At 36.2% G+C, this 22,271-nt stretch overlaps 1 protein-coding gene across 2 annotated transcripts; it reads left to right on the forward strand.

Annotated features, from left to right (window-relative positions):
* Nucleotides 1-1,755: 1,755 nt before the first annotated feature.
* On the forward strand, nt 1,756-15,818 carry Smp_020040.1 (putative protein phosphatase 2C). Of its 2 annotated transcripts, XM_018793471.1 has the most exons (7): nt 4,516-4,798; nt 4,839-5,185; nt 7,511-7,760; nt 9,290-9,407; nt 10,335-10,446; nt 13,358-13,405; nt 15,474-15,818. In XM_018793471.1, exons 1-7 carry the CDS (start codon nt 4,568-4,570, stop codon nt 15,508-15,510), a joined length of 1,143 nt encoding a protein of 380 aa, XP_018647982.1. In that variant the 5' UTR covers nt 4,516-4,567; the 3' UTR covers nt 15,511-15,818. The 2 variants fall into 2 exon arrangements, with proteins under 2 accessions (XP_018647981.1, XP_018647982.1); XM_018793472.1 differs by lacking the exons at nt 10,335-10,446; nt 13,358-13,405; nt 15,474-15,818 and adding exons at nt 1,756-1,830; nt 9,681-9,848 and having other exon boundaries at nt 4,551-4,798.
* Nucleotides 15,819-22,271: the final 6,453 nt, after the last annotated feature.

Genomic DNA, 22,271 nt, shown 5'->3' on the forward strand with positions numbered 1-22,271 from the left:
GTAACGAAAGTTGTGAAATGATGTTAAAACTTACCGAAAAAACGGCTCTCCTGTGTGGATACACCCAGTCCTTGACAAAATCCAGATATATACTAGGTTTATACGCTTTTGAGATTCTTATGAATACCCTAGAAATAAGTCTCCTTTCGCGTTAGGAAAATATATTCTCATCCAAATAGCGGAATAATTCCTAACCACTTTTATCATATGCTTCTAAGTGTCAACACTTCGAATTCAATCTCTGAAATATTACAGTTTACCATTTCATGTTGAAATGAAATCACAACCAGGGACGTTTACAACGTCAACAAAGAAACTACAAGCAGGAATATCTACGTCAGTTTGGTCTAAAAGAAGTCTCACACTTGACGATCATCTCAACTTCAACATGTTATCACATCATTCTGCAGAATGTAATTTTAACAGCCATACGGTTGATCATTAGTTTATAATTCACCACTTATACATACAATGGTAGAATTTTTAAAGTAACCTCGTCGAAAAGTATTCCCTCGCCGAATAAATAGTCATAAATGATACTTACCGGTTGTAACTATGCTTGCACAGTGGGTGACTCGACAGAAACGCACTCACACTTGTTTCTGTTCGACTATGTGCCTTCTGACTACACTCCATTGTAACCTCAAAGTTTGTCTTCTCATGTTACAAAACATTCAGAATTTTACTGGTTATTATGTGAAAATTGACTGGATTATTTTGAACAAATGACTACTATGGGGATTATAAACATGAAAAAACAAAATAGGGAGAACAGAATAAGCGTGTCGCTAAGCCGGGACCATCCGTGAGTAAACTAATGCATAAAAAAGACAACTAACAAACGACTTTTATTTATAAACCACAGAATCTCAGTCACAAATAGTTCATGGTCCTGTTTACTAGAAAAGGACTGGAACAGGCTCATGGACAACCGTTCTCAGGCAAAAAATTCGTGTTTGCTAAGATTATAGAGTAAATTACAGAATTTCTTCAATGGATATTGTGAATGACATCTAAAGATGACTGACATATCACATGTAGCAGAATATGAGAGGACTGATCCACGTTGTACTTTGAAAAAATATGCTGAAAAAGGACACTGACAGACAGCATATATGCTTAGTTCCACAGAAATAGGTAGACTGGTATACTCATCTATATACACTGTCATATGACAGTGACAAACAGTCTGAAACTTTAGCACTATTGAAAGCAATGTCGAGAACTGATAAAATGGCAGACCTAGGTATGGAATTATTCGAATATATGTTATTTGTCATTCAACCAGAAACCCACTAATCGACAAATTTGCTGATGAGCTATAACTGGATTTCATACTATATACAAATATTAGGCACTTTCCGGGCAAAGAATCCATATTTTCAATCTATTATTGTATAGAAACAGGTTGCCTGTGGGAAAAGCTAGTTATAAAAGCAATTTAAGGATATTTGGACAGTCAAACACAAAACAACATCGCGCACTCTATGTAGCGAAACTTTGGAAATTACCTCCAATCCCGACAACGATCAACAACAAGACAATAATCGATTGTTTTCAAATGTTTATTATATTTTAAGGATGACTGTTATTATAAATCATTTATAAATATGCAGATATACAGGACTCGTTATCATCATATGATGCCTCATTAAATTATTTATACACCTGAAAAACAAAAAGCAAAATGTTGCTTTCTATAATGTTTATTTCAAGAATTTCATCTTAAATTCTTGTAACTGGACCAGAGGGTACATTGTTGTTTTATTAAACTTGTTCGAAGGCCTATGTTACTGCTCTGATGGTTTGGTGTTGAACCCTGCTGGTTGCGTATGTTGAATCCCTTTTCTCTTGATAAACTTTTATAACTGCATGCAGAGAATTGCGCTTAGTATGATGATTTTGTTTAAAAATTGTGGTTTTATTGTTCATCAACGTATTGACAGTTCTTTTATTAAGCTGATCTGGATGAAACTACCTACAACTCGCAAATATTCCATGGTTATATAATGAGTGTGTAAGGTTTTTATTGCAGCAAGTCATCTGTAAAGTTAGTCTGTTTGCTCATTCGGCTTTATCACATCACCATAGAATACGCTCAAATATGATCAAGATGTAACGAAATCGGTCGATATGCCATTGTAGTGTAGTATGATATTCTGATTTGACGATAGGTAAACTCTTTTAGTCCATTTGTTCGTGTCTGGTCTAGTCGTAAGTCTTCTAAAGGGGGGGACCACTCCCAGTAGTCGGTTCTCAGTAGAGAAGCTAGTTCTCTGAGTTCTCTTCATTATTGATCCCGAACCCCCTCACTCTATTCCCTGAGTTGACTTGAAAGCCGTTTCCTATGCATGTTTTGTTCTATATCCTGTGTAGTCATTGTTGCGGATTAATAGTAATCATAACCCTGGGACTACAGCGTGACACCTCCATCGTCCTAGTTGAGCGTTGTATCGATAATCTCATGTGATTAAATAAGATAGTCCAAAATCCTTGTTGTTATGGTGTTGTATCAATGACATGATTAGCTTCGTATGGTTGTTATCTTCGGTACACTTGTATCCCCTTGTGTATTTTTGCTAAGTATTCAACACGTCTTTATATCAATTTGTTGGATGTTCCGTAAGCGCTTGTTCCATTCAAGCAGTGGGGTTAGGCAGGGTTGCCCGACCTCACCATTCCTCTTCAACTTTGCCATCGATGACATTCTGGAAACAACTCTGATGGATGTAAGTAATGGCGGTGTGGATCTGCTGCCTGGAGTTTCAAAGCACGGGTTGACGGCAAGTTGAAAATTTGTATTCTACTTAATCACTGCCTTATCAACTCGTTCCTATTTCTTAAACTTTCACATATTGCAAGTTGGATATTGAGGCCTAGCCAAAATTTATTCCGTTTAGCGTTCTCACTAATTTTGTTGAATCTGTCAATAATATGTGTGTTTCTATATTCAAAAGTTTAATCGCCTGTACAATATGTGGCTTTCATGTCATATGTAAAATGTAGTCAACTTTTAACATTCCTTATTTCTGAATACTCTTATGTATCACGGGGCGACCAGTGTTTATTATTTCGTTAAGTAACACCAAACAGCATTCACTTTCTGCTTACACGTACTATCTGTCTAATTTCATTTATCTACATAGTGGCTCGGCGAAGCAAAAATATTAGGAGAAATTAGCACCCTGATTATCTTAGCACAAATACTCAACTACTGGATCACATATCTAATCACTACTCTGTGTATACCCGATACGACAGCCGTGTAGTATCACATTTCACCCCAATCCTGTAGACTTCCAGAAAAAGTCACACTTCATGATTCCTAATAGTACTGCCCTTCTGGCGTTCGCCAGTTAGCGTCACTTGTAGGCGTGATATCCACTCGTTAACCAAAGTATGTGTATACTGCTCAGCAGTTCGCCGTACATTAATGTGTTTGTGAAGCATGATCTATAAAAGTTGGGGACATGGATGCTGCAGGTTTTTGATCGTTGGTGTCTTCAAAGTAGTACTCGAGTTTTCTAGTGACTAAGTGAGTAATACTAAGGTTTAATATAAGGTATTAACTAACAAAATTTTGCGATAGGGTCTTAAATCTTTATCGACTAATATAGTTTGGGTATTTATGTATGCTAAATTACTGCTTATGTTGACGCACAATGTTCCTTTGTATAGGAGCAGGTTGAAAAATCCTGGGGCGGGCAGACCAATACATGGATTTGCCTTGTTAAACTTGTCTCGTGCTTATGTAATATTGCAGGTGGTTTTCTTAGATGACCAAAGACGAGATATCCGTCTATCAATTAAGGGATGAGTATACTGCGCAACAGTTCGCTATGTTCTACTTTACGGCTGTGAAACGGGGCCATTAAGAGTAAAAGATACTCATAAATTACTGTGTTCATCTTGTTGTGCTAATGAGGTATGGTAACTTGGACCGATGCATATATGTGCTTGGTCCTACGTCGTAGCTGACTCACTGACTTTCTTAGATGATCGCACCCGGAGCCTCCGACCAAAATGTCTAATCCGCAAGTCAGTGGAGCAACGTAAAGAGATGCAAACCCATGGTAGCCGGTCATAAACAATAGGTTCATATGCTTTTTGTTCCTTTATGATCCTGGAGCCCATGTGCACCAGTAGTTTGGAATTAGGGTTTTCCAACTCTCCGTGTCCGCCGACCCGGTTAATGTGCCGAACACTCGCTTTTCGTCCTCTCAGTTCCGTAAGTGGCACCCCCGCCACTTCATTTCTTCCACATACACATAAATTTCTTACTTATTATTTCTAAAGATTACTTGACTTTTCAGGCTTTTAAGACGGTATTATAAGACTGGCTGGTATTCTTTTTGTAAATGGTTCATTTGTTTTATGACTCTCAAAACATGTGATCCAGTCGATTAGTTTAAAAGTCGATGTAAACTTAAGTATTACTAAAAAATAATCGCTCTATATAAATCTGGATATAGTTTACTTTCATCCTCTGTAGTCCAGTTTTTTAATCCTTTTCAGCGAAGTGACTATTTTCTCATCGTTAAACTTTCTAGCGCTTTCTTATGTGCTTATGGGTGCCTTCTTGGAAAAACCCAAAACAGAAAAAGTAGTTAACGTCGGGGAAGGAAACGGACTTCGATATGCCATTTCAAGCATGCAAGGATGGCGATTAGAAATGGAAGATGCCCATGTAGCAAAGTCCGAACTTCCCAGTCCTTTCCAATACTGGTCGTATTTCGGTGTCTTTGATGGTCATGCAGGATCTCGTGTCTCAGAGCTTTGTGCAGCCAAGTTGCTAGATGTAAGTTAGTAATCTGCTCTTTGATTTTGGTTACATTTAGGCTATTCTTAACACAGAAGAATTTCAGAAGCTTAGTTTTGATAAAGAGCTTGATACAACTTTGGTCAAGAAAGGCATCATTAATGGATTTTTAGCATTTGACCGAGATCTAGCATCTGATGATTCCGATGAAAAATCGGGATCTACAGCAGTAATTGCCTTTGTTACACCAACCCATATAATTATGGCAAATTGTGGTGATTCAAGAGCGATACTTATTCGCGACAACAAAACCTTCCTAGCAACCCAAGACCACAAACCATATAATCCTATCGAAAGTCGACGAATTTCTGAAGCTGGTGGCAAAGTTATGTTGTCTCGCGTTAATGGATCCTTAGCTGTTTCAAGGTAAATCATATTAACTTTCATGTTGTGTTTTCTCGGCTTCTACGCATTTTTAGATATTGAAGACCAACCCTTAGTGAGGCAACTACTTTAGTAACTGATAAAGTTGTGACAACCTTCAAATATTTTCTCTACTTGTTTTCGAATGTATTAGATTTCCACACAAAAAGTTGGAGAAATAGAATATTTCGTTTCAACTCGAAGTCACAAGTGTTAATATTGTGCATATGGTACATGAGGTTTACCTCCTGTTAAGCCCGTGTTCCCATTATATCTAAGTAATATTGTGCGATTCAATTATTTTACTTATAAAGTTGTAAATATTAAATACCACTTCATAATTTGAAATGTGATCACTATAGCTCTGTGTTTGCATGTACTGCGAATGAGCGTTCTCTTCTAAAAAAATTTCTTGGTGTTTAGTCCGCGTTGGCATTAATAACAATAGGTAGCACTAATTTTCTTGACAGATTTATTATCAGAAGGGGTTTTGTAGAGATTTTCGTAATTTTTTAGTTGAATTCATGAGTCAATTGAAGCTAAACCACAACGGAAAACCTGGAAGCACTGGACGGCCGTTTTGTCCTAGTGTGTAACTCCTCAGCAGTGTGCATCCACGACCCCAGCCCGAGAGATTCGAACTTGGGACCTTTCAGTCCCGCACACGAACGCTTAACTTCTAGACCACTGAGCCGGCATCCCAGGGTGTTAATGTCTAACTTCAACCAATCCACGAAATTGAGCCACCGTTCACCATTGTCTTCAGTTATTTACTATCTCATAACCGACACGGTTGAACTGCACTGACCACTGCTTCTCACTAGAACTCCAGGAAATACCTCTTGAAGCCAGTCCCTAGTGAGCATACGATGATTAATACCAGAGGGGGTTTTGTGGAAATTTTAACTCACTGAAGGTAATAGTGAACGGTGGCTCAATTTCGTGGATTAGTTGAAGTTAGACATTAACACCCTGGGATGCCGGCTCAATGGTCTAGAAGTTAAGCGTTTGTGTGCGGGGTTGAAAGGTCCCAAGTTCGAATCTCTCGGGCTGGGGTCGTGGATGCACACTGCTGAGGAGTTACACACTAGGACAAAACGGCCGTCCAGTGCTTCCAGGTTTTTCGTTGTGGTTTAGCTTCAATTGACTCATGAATCCAAGTATAAGATCATTTGTTATTAATTATCGTGACATGAAACGCGGTTTTAAAAGTAAGCAATGAAAAACGAAAATGGCGAAAAACGAATCACACTAGCTTAAAAACTATAAAAGTCCAAGTTTTTTGGTTTAAAGAAATGGATGCCAGACAAAACTCACGTTTTCGTTCATTATAACTGATATATAAATCAGCAAACAAATATCTGATATTTTATGCGTTTTGAAGACGTAGTTGGTACTAGTGCATCGTTTAGGTCTAAAATTTGCTTTGAAAGCCTTCGTAATCTTTGTATCTTCGTTTAAAATAACATTCATTCTCACTAGTTATGTTGGGTTTTGTTTATCAAAAATGTGTGTGTTAATACATCACTTTTCTTAGTTTTCCTGGGTCTCATTAATCTTATTACTCACACGTATATCAGCATTGTAATAAAAGTAAGGTTGTCATTCGTTTTAGAATCCAGTACAGCATCTGCTGTTCGTCTCTCTAGCCTTGCACGTATTTGTTCGAATTTCTGTACTGCACACTGGCAAGCCTTTTTTGTTCGTATTAAAACATTAATTAATTGCAAATAACTTAGGAGCGGAAATATTGTACAATAGCTTCATTATTACTATAAAATATGTTCAATCTTAATCTTCATTCTTATTTCGAGTTTCTGATTCGGATATTAGACTCAGAATATTAGAAAAGTATGGTAAAGCGGTTGACGAGGTAGTCGTTCTTGGTTGACTAAGTTGGTTGCGATATGTATTACCTATGCTCATCCATGAACTACCTTGACGTATGATGATGGTTGATGTAAGTATAAATTGAAAGGAAGCTAGATGCACCCAAATCTCGTACATTTTCCCCGTATCGTTTCATTTAATAAAACTCAAATAGTATCTTCAACTCTTAGTTTCTATTAACACTAATACTGTTCGTACTTCGAGATTCGCCATGGCAATGTCATCTCGCTATGCTAATAGGGTTTGTTAACTTGAACCAGTGCATATAAGTGCCAATTCTACTTTGCGTTTGGCTGACTGGTTCATATTTAGTTGCGAGAAATTAGATTAGGTGTTCTTGTAGGCTTTCTGGGATGTAACCCCTTAGGGGAGATTTGTGTAAGTGACCTATATTTTTATTGCCAGTGCTTCATAGTAGCTTGTATTTTTTGTCTGCAGATCTCTGGGTGACTTCGAATACAAACAGGTGCTTAATCGTGGAGTGACAGAGCAGCTTGTTTCTCCCGAACCAGATATATTCATTGTTGAACGCAAAAAAGAATTTGATCAAGTTCTTCTTCTTGCATGTGATGGAATTTGGGATGTGTTTGAAAACGACACTCTCACTACATACGTCCTTCATCGGTTGTGTTGCTTACCATCTTTGGCGGATGTTTGTTCAGAAATCCTCGACACTAGTTTGCACAAGGTTAGTTTGCTTAGTGACCAGCGAACTACCATTGTCGTTGTGATCGACGACTGTCTTAGTTTATTAATTGTAAAGTAAACTATTTTTTACGTATAATGTGAAAGAACATCTGATTTTATCACTGCACTGCTACGTTCTTAAAGATAGCAAGATTGAGTTTAATTACACATTATTTAGATACAGGTTGAAATCAATCACACTCATGTGTTTGAATACTGATTACACAAACCCCATCACGAAATGAATTCTGTCCATTATCATTACGCTTTGATGATCGCAACTTAAAAATTAAAGTTTGGAGCTGTGAAGGGATTGCTTTTAATTAGCAGTGGCAAAGATTTAAGTTTGCTTTCTAAAAATACTAGATTCTGCTGCAGGGACTTATTGCAAAACATACTACATTTCCGGTTTTATATTCACCCTGTTTCCAACCGTATCACTTATAGTTGTTTTTTCTCCATGTGAGTATTACCGTGTAAATAATCAATATTACGAGTGCTTTGGAAATACCAACTTTCAATTACCAAAAATATATATCAAAATGCTGCTTAAAAACAAATCGGAAATATGTGTATTAACCACTATTTCTTTGAGCGTTAAATTGTTAACATAACTTTAATAATATACGTACAAGGGTCATCATTTAGTCCTGGCATGAACATAATAAATAGTGTGTCACTGTTCCGATGACTTACAAAGCAGGTAATAAGCACTAATGTTTAACAAGAGAAAGGTATATTTAATGCTGAAAGATAATTTGAAATATTAGTCTCATCGTACCGTATTTAATAGAATTTTAAATTGCTTATTTTATGGCCAGATCACCATCCTGTATGCTGAGTATTAACTTTTTCTCATCACAATTAGTTTTGAAATGAATAAAGTTTCACCCCTCATATATTGATTGTCTACTATTTATTACTTAATTTTTTTATGATTAGCTCTGAATGATTCTTGCATGTCATTTACATGTTAGATAAAAAAAATTGTTCTAAAATACGCTTCATTTGAATTGCTTGGTTCTCAGTAGTCAACTGAGTAATAATCAGTTTTGTTAGTCTCATAAAATGAGGTAGGTGTAGACTACCTGGTTGGGATCGGCCAGATGATAACAACCGATGGTTAGAGACCTTGAATGACGTGACTCAAAATCGTGTGCAATGACGAAGATGCATCCACTCTTTGTGTTCTCCCTAATTCTAATCTTCTGAATTCTTCATGTCCCTTTTTTCTCTTTCCAAATTTATTTCACTGGATTATACTCCTTGAATAACATCTTCAAACCCAAGTCTTTCCGATTACTGCTTATACTCCTACTACTTCTACCACTATGGGATTTGAATTGACCACTACATCTCTGTGCTAATGTGGTATGGCAACTCGAATTGATGTACGTACGTACGAAGTTCTACGTTGTAACTGACTGACTGAGTCTCATAAAATGAAGTCTTAACATGAAATTAGAATCTTTTTTTACGTGATTATTTTTTTACTATCATATTGTTTCTTTGTCACCTTGGCTTCTTCAGGGTAGTCGTGATAATATGAGTGTCCTCCTGGTGGCGTTAGATGCTGCCCCAACTGTGAATCCAGAGGCAGTTTGCAAAGAAATGGAATTAGATACTTCCTTAAACAATATGATTGTTGGTAAGCTTACTCATCATAGCTATGTTTTTTTAATAACATTTTCATTTGACCGCTTTATTGGTTGTTGAAAACATTCAAACACCTTGGATAAATACTTTTTCCTCTGCTTTTATGTCTTGAAATATATATTAAAACAAACGGTTACAAGTCGTTTAAACAAGTGAATTTATTTAGGACAGATGTTCAGTAAATTCACTTTTTATTGTTTGTCGTAATTTACCTTAATTGAAACATGCGTAGATCGATTTCCTTACGATGGTATTTATTTTTTAGACCTACGTTGAGGACTCTCGGTGAACAAATGAAGCATGAAGTTTCAATATCTTCCTATCATACCAACCTGGACCTGTTTCTCATTATCCATTCACTCATTCATTCCATGAAATTTATTGTAAAGTACCCGATGTATTTAATTGGCAAATACAATACAATAGTACCGCTAGTATTATTGTTTTACGAACAAGATTACTTTTCTCTAACATTTGTTATCTTTTATCCTTTATCCACATTTCAAGTTCTTGATCACTCAATACACCTACAACTCATGAAATTTTAATCCACAAGGCGTTTCACATTGTCTTTGAGACAATAAGGTTCCACTAATAATTATCGATTCATTTGGGGACAGTAGGTTGAAAATAAAATTTAATCATTCTACGTTACGATTTAATCTCCCTTACCAGCCCCTATGCTAGATCAAACCTGCATCGTACTGTTTGCATCTCCTTCGTTTTATACAGTCACTCTGTGTTTAAAATGTTTTCACCGTAAACTGGTTTAATTAGCCATACAAACTAAATTAATGTGTATTTTAATTTGCATTATACACACTATAAGTCATTTGTTTGGATCTTAAAGTCTAGTTGATGTAACATTCATATACTGGTACACAAAGTGTTTATGTGATTTACCTTTATTCATACTCAGATATAATTAATTCAGCCGGCGAAGATGCTAACTTTTTGAATGTGGATTATGTCGCCAGTGCAGTTAAAAGTATGAATCTTCCCAATTATCCTCCGGGTGGCTTCAACACCAAGTGAGCACCTCACTGATAGTTATTATACTAATTATTTGCATTGATTTGATAACTCAACATATGCATAGTGTTACAACTAAAATATGAGCATGACTATTTAGTTCATAATTTGATCATATAAATACCTAATTGTTTTAATTCGAATAGTAGTTTACCTTAAATTATATTTCTCAACTACTACTATTAAGTATTAAACAGGTTCTGTACTTAATACCGCCAATAACACTTTCATTTTTATTCTGTTTTCCTGTAAATTCTAACATTTCAATTCCTAGTAGGAGAAAAAATTACGTGGTGTTGCATTGATTTACATACACCAGCACGACGGTGTGGAATTAAGTAGCAAGAGTTGAACTTTTGGTAGTATCAGCGGAGGTGAGAAAGATCAAGCATTGGTCAATACAGTTTAAGGAGTAGTAGTGTCGTTATCCTCTCACACGAAAATCTAGTTCTAAACAAAGTACTAAATCCAGTATTTCGTAAATAAGTTTGTGTCTTGTAAGTAAGGTGATATAGAAGAAATCAGTGTGCTACCCTAACAATTATCAGTAATAATTTTACCGAGTTCATGGATTATATCAAAAAGTTAATTATCAAACTACAATATCTAGTTACGATAGATGTTTTAACATGTCAGAGTAAAGCAGCACAACAAATATTTTCTATGCATTCTAGACAAGTTCCATACGATGGCAAGAAAGTTTTTTGAAATCCATGTTTTTCAGTCGGAAGATGGTTACTGAAATTTCCTGTCGCACTAATTGTTCCTCAATTTACTAATCCTCTCTAAATATAGTTAGCCATTCTCTGTCCTTGCCTTAGTGGTAACAGAATCATTAATTAGCATAAATACGTAATCTCCGGTACTTCATAGTATTTATTGATAAATGAGATCCCATGTTAGGATGCAGTATTCATCCGCTAAAATATGGTCAGATTCACCCCTCTATCTGCTTGTGTTTGGTACTGGCTATTCCCTTGAGTTCCTGTGACTGAATACTTTAACACTTCGGCTCATCCAAATGTACAATAATATGACGAATTTACTATTTCACAAAAGACCTTTTCAAGCCTTATATAGTTTCTAAGCTCTACCTGGCCAGTTCACTTGTAGATTACATATATTCTCTCTTCTTTCCTCAAAATAATGGAATTAGTAGACGTTTCCTACTTTTCTATGTCTCTATCTCCTTTGTACAAGTTTGTGGATTGATATCTATTTTACGCAAAGCCTAGGTGATTTATAAGACACAAGGTCTCCCATATTACAGAAAAGAACAATTCTATTTAGTATCCATCTCGTCCTTGCACTAAGTACTTTTCACTTCAGTTCATGCGAAACAAAATGTGCACTCAAGTATTCTCATAATTCCTGTGTACATTGACTTCTCATTCTTACAGACAGTACTATGAATTCAAGTAGACTAAATTTATCTCTAGATTAGTTTTTAAATATTGCGATGGCTATTAATCATCCTCTCAACAAACACATATGAGATATTAATGTTTCAATCGCTGGACTCTAATATAAATCAAACCAGCTCTGAATACTTATTTATTAAAAATACACTTCATCTGTACTTGACTTATCACTTATGGAAGACTAAATCTCCGTTATACCAACGTGGAAAACAATAACTATTCATCTGCTGTCGCATGTTAAAGTGGATTAAGTTTTATTTTTCCCCTAATGAGTATCTTTCTAGACACTTCGTTAAACGTAACTTAAACCCTTTATCCATCTGTTAAAAATTTCGAGAAACTATCTGTCTATCGTGCATATTTCAGCAACACTTCCATGAGATTAAGTATCAGTGCGAAGTAACCACCTCCATTGCCATGTTAGTAGGTGTAGACTACTTGGTTGGGATTCGCGAGATGATAACAACCGATGGTTAGAGACCTTGAATGACGTGACTCAAAATCGTGTGCAATGACGAAGATGCATCCACTCTTTGTGTTCTCCCTAATTCTAATCTTCTGAATTCTTCATGTCCCTTTTTTCTCTTTCCAAATTTATTTCACTGGATTATACTCCTTGAATAACATCTTCAAACCCAAGTCTTTCCGATTACTGCTTATACTCCTACTACTTCTACCACTATGGGATTTGAATTGACCACTACATCTCTGTGCTAATGTGGTATGGCAACTCGAATTGATGTACGTACGTACGAAGTTCTACGTTGTGACTGAATAACTTCCATAAGATCTCGGTAGTTTTACTTCTCTTATTTCGTTCTTTATTCTTTCGGAGTCACGGTTATTCTATATTTAACCTTAGTATCTCACTTTGATTAGTTAAGTGTAACGGGTTAGCATCTCTTCTCATCATTTATCATATTTGGCTTGAAATGATCCGGGATGCTTAGTTGCATGAACTTCTTAAATTCAATTCTCGGTGGCCATGTATCTAATTTGTGTTCTAATAATGTGATAGTTTTTGTACTGCTGAGGTAAAAATAAATAAGCAGCTTTTTTCAAAACTTTTAACTTCCTATTCTTAAATCAATGTCTATTCAAATTTGCTTATTTTAAGAGGCAGTATATAGTGGCTTCTTGATGATTAACTCATCACTTGTGTACATTTCGGGAATGTTTAATTTTTACTTTATGATCTTCATATCCTTTTTATTAGTTTATACGTAATTTCCCCCTGTGATTATCCTCATATCTGTGCAAAGGACGACAGATTATTTTCACTATATGCATCGCTTTTGATGTCGGTGTCACTATACAGGTTATATGTTTCATTGTGTTGCTATGATGTCCTTGGTTTTTATTGTCGACTTCGCTTCGTAACCATCGTGGTTAATTTTCTTGAATTAGATCATTTTAAAATACTGTTAATACAACAAGATTTCTGTACATGTCCTTGAATGACCTCTAATAAATTATTTTTTGATTTTAGACGCGCTTATGTAGAGAACTTTTTCAATACTCATTTCCGACAGAATAAGTAAGTCATTTTGTCACCATCGAGCAAGTTATATTTTTACAATATGAACAAGTTAGTTCAATTTCCTTTATTATTGATGTATATAATTCACACTATTTTACCATAGCTTTTTTAACTCAACTTACTATTTATGTCCATAATTTTACAAATATATTTGGAAATTATAGGGAATTAATTACTGTCTATAATTGATGAAGTAAAAAAAGTCCATTCCTTGTCATAATCTGTTTATTACCAGTAATCATTTAAACCAATGTCAGTTAACTTGTGTTATTATACAGCATATGTCTTTGAATATTCAGACTTCATTGATCCAACGTTTTTTAAGTGGTTATTTACAATAACATAAATTTCAATGTTTATGTAATACCAATCAGAACTTAACTGCTTTTTGGTTGTGCTCTGTAATGGTAACTTCGGTGTTTTATAAAATAGCTATGTTTAACCCAACAGTGTTTACTATTTCAGACAGGTTGTAAACTAACTAAAACTAGAAATTTTTTATTAATTGTTCCAATTACATATGCGATGTTTGTTGGTTAAGATCTCCTAAATCTCAAAGTCATGAGTTTGTAGCAAAGTCAAGTTTATTATTGTGTAATGTTAAATATTTTATCACTTATTAGTAGGGTTTTACACACTAATGTCTACATCATTTTCAATATTCTCACATAATTTCCCATTACTCGACTTATTGTTATGTACATTGCTCATTAATTTAGATATACAGTTTTAAGAACTTGACTTTTAATGAACAGCTGCTCGCTTTACCCAACGTATTTTAAATAGGTAGTATTTTTTATTATACTACAACAAGTCGTACATCCACCTGTAATATGAACTTGTATGTAAATATTTATATATTTATTTATTTGAACACATAAATATTGATACATGGGGACACCAGATATATATGCGCCACAAAAAAGAATGTCATTTCATTTAATCGTGTGTGGGCTAGAATACTGCCCGGGTGTTCAGACCGAAGCAGGTGGTTTTCTTAGGTGACCACACCCGGAACCTTTGACCTAGGAACCTAATCCACAAGGCAGTGGAGCATCATAAGGAGATGCAGTCCCATGGTAGCCGGTGACTGACGATTGGTCCATGCGTCATTTGTTCCCTCAGGATACTGGAGTCCATGTGCACCATTGGTTTGGAATCAGGGTTTCCCAACTCCCTTAGGTGGACTTTGCGTGTCCATCAACCCGGTTAAAGCGCCAGACATTCGCTTTTCTTCCTCTCAATTTTGCAAACAACAGTAGTGCCACGAGAAGGCAGTGAGTAGGACTTCCCTGGCAGAGACTGTATACTTGTGGCCGTGTGAGAGCATTTCAAGAGAGGGGGCGGGCCCTCCCCACTCAGTCGTACCAGGGCATTTGTGTGGATACACTTTGATAGATAGTTTTGGACCCCTCAGAAATATTTATTGATACACAAGGTGTTCGTTTTACTTATTATCATTCATTAGAGAACTTTGTTGTTATACATTCATAATGACCAATATCGTGAATGTTTTGTCTTCTGTTTTTATGTCAAATCGATTATTAAGATCACTAATCCAAATTTATTTACCAACTACAGCATTTTTATTTTTTTTTATCCTCTATTTCAACATTCGATAAATAACATTTTTCATGAATGTGTTACAAATGTATAGATATGTTATTTTGTGTGATTGTACAAACGTACATCACTTTAATGTCGACGATCGTCGTCAGGGAACTATCATAAGTAAATTTCCTTTAGATCGTATTTTGATCAAAAACATTTACACTTCTAATTGATTGTCAGATGATATTGAGATTTTCTTATAAATGGCGTATATAACCTTGCTGTTTTATGATAACCTTTTGAGTAATTAAGTCAAAATAGTGAAAATTTTCGGCCAACGGTAAGTCTATGTCAGTGTAACACCCTCCACATTAAGCATGGTCATTTATCATACACTTACTTCATATTATGGTGTTTTCGTCTTAGTGACTGTAGACCCATTCTGTGGCTTATTAAATCACTAATAATGTTTGCTTCACAGTGCACCTCCACTTTTTTCTTGATTATTTTTTAGAGTGTTCGCAAAAACGCAACTGGACGCTCAAAGTTAGCAAAAATTCCGTTTTTAACCCTCGAAATTAACGCCAAATGATCACTCATCTTAATTCATGTCTCATACCATTCTGGATATTCTTTTAGCATCATTTCTTTACAAACTTATTATACACTTAATTTTTCACCTGTAATTTGCGCCATAATGGTATGTGTATGTATTTCTATTTAGAGACCACCCACATACAGTCGCTATGTATTTGCTTCTTCACTCCTTAATCTGTACGGAATTGTCTTTCTGGTTACCTGTCTTGTCTTAGATATTCTGTTCCAAGCAGTGTACAATATACTGTAGTTCACATATTCACTCTCACGTGGAGTATTCTTCACTTCATCCTATAGAATACTGGGTACGTTTCAGTCATAATACTTCCCATCCCTTTGTATGGACAATTGGATCATATTGTTGACTCGTAATTTCGTTTTATAGCAATCCAAATACTATAAGCTCTTCTACTTGCACTGCCGAATAAGCTAAAAGAAGGGGAAATACACATTTGAGTCTCTTTCCATGTGGTTTGCAATTCAGTCCACAAGGATAGTTTGCAGAAGAGTTAATAAGTGATACACATCCGTATCGTCATTTGAGATAATATCATCCTGTATAGAAAGTAAGATATCTTATGATTCAAGTATATATTTCTTGGGAAGCGATGTTAAATTAACTGTTTTAGAGCAAATTCCAAGAGCGTCATTGTTTTCTTTACTGTAACTCAGATCACGTTTTACCCTTACAGATTCACAAGCTTCATATATCAAGTAAAAAATATATAGAAATGTTTGGTGGAGAAGTATACAGAAACTGCGTAGTACTCACATGGGAGAATGTAAGACGTATCACTGCGAGTCTTAGAATGACAGGGGTAAAAAAAAAAGGTTTAGCATTGCGTCTGACGATAGTTTGTTAGTAAAATAGACAATCAAATCCGTTTAATTATACCCAGTCTATCATATTTCTGTCTTCATCAGTTTCGCAAGTTTTAGTCCCGATTGATTTAGTCAATGCACCTTGATTCTATTAGACATTTATGTGACTCCATACAACTCAGTTCGCTGACTTTTTAAGAAATGTATTGTTGCGTGGAATTACTACATCTGACCTGATCAAAAGCTACCTATAGAACTCCCTGAGTTAGAAGGTTGAAGAATGGTCGTGCTGCTTGTCCAGTTTTACAATGTTTCTTCAACTTCAGTTTTAGCTTGACCATCACTAATTGGTAATCTTAAGCAACATCAGCTCCTGCTTTTGTTCTTACGTCTACGATTGTCCTGAACTTCTAATGACGCGATCAGTCTGGTTCCCTGTAGTTCTGTTCGGTGAAACATTTGACATGTCTGTTGAGGGAAATGGTACAACGTATTGTTGAAATCACAGGCTCCCTTGTACTAGTCCATGTTTCTCCATGAAGTCATAGTATACATTGTTGTATATCTCGAAGTTGACGTTTAAGTCCCCCATCAGAATAGCTAGGTTTATCCCTGAGATATCCTCTACAATAGACCAAGCCACTCATGGAAATTACCACCAACTTCGACGCTATCTTCAGATTACCTACGTTGTAGTCCTTCCCCTCTTTGTTTTGTAGAATGCTTTGATGACCCTGGATCAATAAGGTCTCCATCTTACGAATAGCTTTCACGTTTCTATGGAGAGCAGTAGTCCAACTTGTGTTTGCAGAGAGTATTCTTAATGACAATCAAGATTACAGCAGAATCTGTCCAAAGCTATTGTTTTCTGTCCAGCCTGCGTCCAATGAGTTTCGATTATCCTAGACTGGATTGTAACTTTTTATTACCATTGGTCGCTTTAGTTTCTTCAACTGTCTGGAGATATCATTTACCTAAATGAGATGATACGCTGGTTATCAGAAGGAACGTCAGACTCGTGGCTTTCGGAGAATTTCGACTAACTCCATGGGGTCTCAAGACTTCAGCATCTAGATTTGGATTGTCCAAATGACTTTCTGACTGAAATATTTTAACAAAGTTCACTTTTGTGAGGTGAAGTTGCTAAACCCATTCCCAACCATCCTTTATCCAGGCTTCAGATCGGCATTAACCCTGGAAGGGCTGCAGTTGAAGTTGTCATTCCTGATTTTTTGTATGTTTTCTGTGGGGATTGTCTACACATCAGTGTCAGGATTTTGTAGCTCGCTGATCTGACCCTGGGTTGTCTTATGAATATGATATATCTGCAGAGCTTCCGTTTGACTCCGTATATAACCTAAGTTAACCTCGCTTGTGTGATCGCGATAATTAGAAGCTAAATGCGGATAGCGTACTGAGAACTTATTTCCAGTATTCGTTTATCCAGACAATGAGAGGCGGAAAAACAAAGCGGAGGGGAGAAGGGTGAGTCAACTTGTTTTGATAAAGAGTAAGTCCATTTTTATGGTCAGACAAAAACAAGTTCTAGGCACGTATTGAATAGTGTCAGCAATTTACACATGTACACCCATATCGAAACAGCCAAGGTTAAAAAGCTAATAATTAACAAGGTGAAGATGTGACTTCAAAAAATGGATAACTCGGTCTGTCCAGAAGCCGAGTATAGTGTTGAACACCACGAACTATACTCAAGACAGCTCCAATGTGAAGCTTTTACTTCGAGCGGAAATTCTTTACAAATAATGGCCGTTATAGTAGCTCCGTGATGGTCAGTAACAAATACTTGTGTATATGAAAAGATTCGTCTTTTATAATTGTCACCTGTGGCACAAGTTGCTGACTGTTCGTCCTTGTAAACCAGCATCGGTGTGATTCGCCGTCTTTTGCTTTTAACATTTCGGATTTCGGAAATGACGTGTTTAGGAAGTCTACTTATGGTGTTTCCGTGGAATTGTTTAAAACTGAGTACACGGGTCTATGTTAACACCGAAAATTCTGTCTTTGTAACAGCAAAACACTATGGTTTTCTGTCTGCATACAAGTGCGACAATATATGATATTCAGTGACGGAATCTTAAAGATGACTTTCCCATAAAAGTCGTTCTTGATGCTAAGACCCTCTGTTAGTTATGAAACTTTAGGTAAGATCCTATGTAGGTAATTAGTATTTGTTAGGTGCTACTAAGTCTGACGAAAATAAGGTATCAGACTAAGATAAATTACAATGAAAATAGTTTGTCATCTATCTTTTGAGGAGTCCTGTCGGACAGACGTTCTTTTACTCCTGGGTTTTGACAGATAATGGGTCTTCAGGAGTCAAGAATAGTCTTCGGCTGCTCACTCAAATGTTTTGTATATTATCCGGAATTTCCGTTATCATCTGGGAAAATGAAAAGCATTGTGAGCATGCAAACCTCTATGTGAATCTCACTGCCATCTGCAATTTCGAAGCAATTTGGTATTTTTATCTAGATCTAGCGTTCTTCTGTGAAAAGTCGTCTCAAATGTACAGCTAACATCTGCCCATATGGATAGCGGAAAATCCGGTTAGTTCGCCATCCGTATGCCTCAGATAATTAAACCATTTCGTATTGCACTCTTTCGTCCTAAAACCATGTAACTGAGGCCTATCTCTCATAACTATTGTAAGAACTTGGAACTAAGTAGATGACTTCCTTTGGAACTAAACTTGAGGGCACAGAGAGTCAATTTCAGTATCGTATTTACTCCGACTAATTATTGTGCCTTATGAAGTAATGCCCCAGTTGTACAAACCACAGCTAAGAATCTTCACAATCAAAATCTTTTACTAGGGATTCTGTACTCAAACAATGCAGAATAACGGCATCCCAAACTCATATCTACGGCTAAGATAATCTAACTGATCTACCAAAAGGTTTACATGGAAAGTACATGTGGAACGGAATTATTATGTTTTAATCATGGACATGTAAGAATAATATTTTGGTCGACAGTTGCTGCTACAATGTATGACCTAATCCTTAAATTGCACGTCTTTCGTGGTATGACTACCCAATATACACGATTTTGCATGGGAGTCATACCATTCTCTATACGGACTTGTCCTATCGTGACGGTCAGCAATATGCTGTTAAGATCCTTCGAAGACACATTTGGGCTGACAAAAAAATGTTATGTTCAGTGTGAAAACCATCTCGTCCTCATATATTTCCCGCATGTCCCTCCTCCCTGACCAAGTGTCCAACTTTCGATGTAAGCTTTCTCAACTATTATATATTCAGCTTCAGCAACCATGGTATTAGGAACCAGTGTTGTCACATACCCATTCAGACGGACATTCTTCATTGTTAGATGGAACGCAGAACCGTGTTGAAGAAAATTGTGCTACAAACTCAGGTTATACAAATGTACCCCAGAGACTTTTAGATGTAAGGCGGTGAACATGAGTACTGGTGTATGTCCTACCTGTCCTACGGATGGAAACATGAGGACATATGTCCGGTATGTTTTCTTTTGTGATGTTTTGCTTTCTTCGTTGCCTTCGAAGTACGGACTATGGCGCTCGTTAATCCCGTGCGTATTAATAAACAAAAGTTTAACTGATAGAAAACTTTAGTGATGAATGTAAAAGTTGATCTCCATATCATCACTGATAACCTCGGAATTTTTTACTCGTATTTGACTCAGTTTGTGTCGCAAACACTGTTTGTTCATTAGGAAGCTAATTATTTTCGGGAACTATTGCTCATTATCCAAAATTATGTGAAATAAACCATCTGAAAACTTTAGCTGTCTAACACCGTTAATCACACTTGCTTAGGTTTTATTCTGCACAGTTTAGTGGTGTCGTTGAATCAGTTCATTTTGTTTTACGATATTTGTCTTCATTCAAACTAGTTAAATCGGATTCGGGAAAATTCTAGTGTTTTAAGTCTCATGTCGGAAATTCATCGTCTTGTTTTTTTATGTTTATTAATGAAGACAGGCGCATCTTGTTGAAAACAGTCACTTTAAGGGGAATCAGCCTCCTTGAAACCAAATACATCCTCGCACATCTCCATTGCTCTGACTAAGGTCGTTTCATCACAACAGGTCTGAGTTTTCATGCCAATTTTGGTCTGAGATAACGTTCGGGTATATAAGTTACACATGCATTTATCTACTCTACTCTGATGTGGTGTCTTTCTCCAACCTTGAAATATGGAAAGAATTATCAATCTAGGCTGAAAGAGGTTTCTACAGACATCCTAAAATCTCCTAAAAGTTGAGTTCTATTCTGTTGGGATGGCTTCGGAAAGCACGACAAAGCTTTCAGAGGCTCTAAGAGAGTCAAAGAACTTCCATTTAACCGAAGCCCGATAGAGCACTCCAAAATGTCTATGTAATATTTTACAATCAGATAATTGTATGGCTTATCTCCTTGAGGATAAGAGACCTATAGCGATGTTATGGACAATACTAAAAACTAATAATACCCATATTTTTCTCTACATATCTGTAAGACCCAAACCTAAATTCCGATCGGTCTGGATGTGGTTGAATAACTATATAGTAAAAGTTTAGTACTCGTTTCTATCAAATCAGAACAAGGTGTTTTGGAGTAATAACGGTTCTAAATTTCACCATATATACAAATGGGCAAATTTACCTAAACAAATATTACTACCCAGTTATTCAACCGACAATTGATATCAAAATATTCAATCTAAATTACAATGAATAGCAAAGTGGTAAGAAATATATGAAAATTACCGAAAACAGCGAAAGGTGAGTGTTATTCTATCCCTTCTGGATAGATCAAGTAAGATTCCGTTTGAGCGGCTGTTTTATAACACAAAGTGTTTCAATATCCGGGAAAGTGCTCCAAATTACAACCAAAAACGCACGATCCCAGTCAAAACCAAACCGCACAATCAAAGAGCGAGCAGTCAATATGGCAGCCGCCAGAATAATAGCGATTTAAACAAACTAGATACAGTTCAGTAAGGAACGTAGAGACTCAATAAAAAACGATAGTAAAACCAAGAAATTTAAACGTTACAGTCTTAATTACCATCAAAAAGGTTGACAACATATACAAATAAAGAAAACGTAAGGAAGAAATCACAAATGTATGCATGGAGGGATTTTCACTTTCAAAATGGATCCAACAATATCTTATTCCACCCAGTAATCATCTCTCCTATGTAATTCCGTCTTTTGATTTGCAACTGGGGAGGTTCTACACGTCCCGGTGCCGTTAGTTGTGTACCGTATTCTGCCATAATAAAGCAGAGGACGGTTTCTGCGAGTAAACCCAATAAGGGCACAAAATAAGCCGTGTAACGTAAGAGACGATATAACCACGCCGATGATATATAACATGGATGAACTTGGAAAACCATTAGGTAGTTAAATCTTATGTTAATAAATTCAAAACAATAAAATAACATTTCTGTACCATCATATATAGAAAGGGAAAACTGTAAGTGTTCACATTTAATCACATTATTATTATTGTTATTCACAAACAGCTTATTTACACATCGGTGTTATGAAATACCCACTTCAAGTTCCTTGGGAAATGCAAGTATATGCAAGTTTTGACAATGCTAACGTAATACTCGCAGCTCTGTAGTATTTGGAGGGACACTGAGTTGACTTTAGAGAAAAAAGAAAAGTGAAAATAAAAGGAAAAATGACAAAGGGCTGCATCTGCTTTGATTGCTCTCGGAGATTACTATATCGTCCTCTGACAAGGCGATTGAGAGTGGAGTTTAGAGAAGATGTAAGTTATATTTATCTCGTAAGTCTTAATGTTCATGACATTTTGACAATTTAATTTTACTGCTCATTTCTCTATGGCAGTGAGGTCATTTTGAAGCTGAGGTGAATACTTTCCTCTTCTCAA

The sequence above is a fragment of the Schistosoma mansoni genome, chromosome 1, assembly GCF_000237925.1.
Source record: "Schistosoma mansoni strain Puerto Rico chromosome 1, complete genome".
Taxonomy (NCBI): domain Eukaryota; kingdom Metazoa; phylum Platyhelminthes; class Trematoda; order Strigeidida; family Schistosomatidae; genus Schistosoma; species Schistosoma mansoni.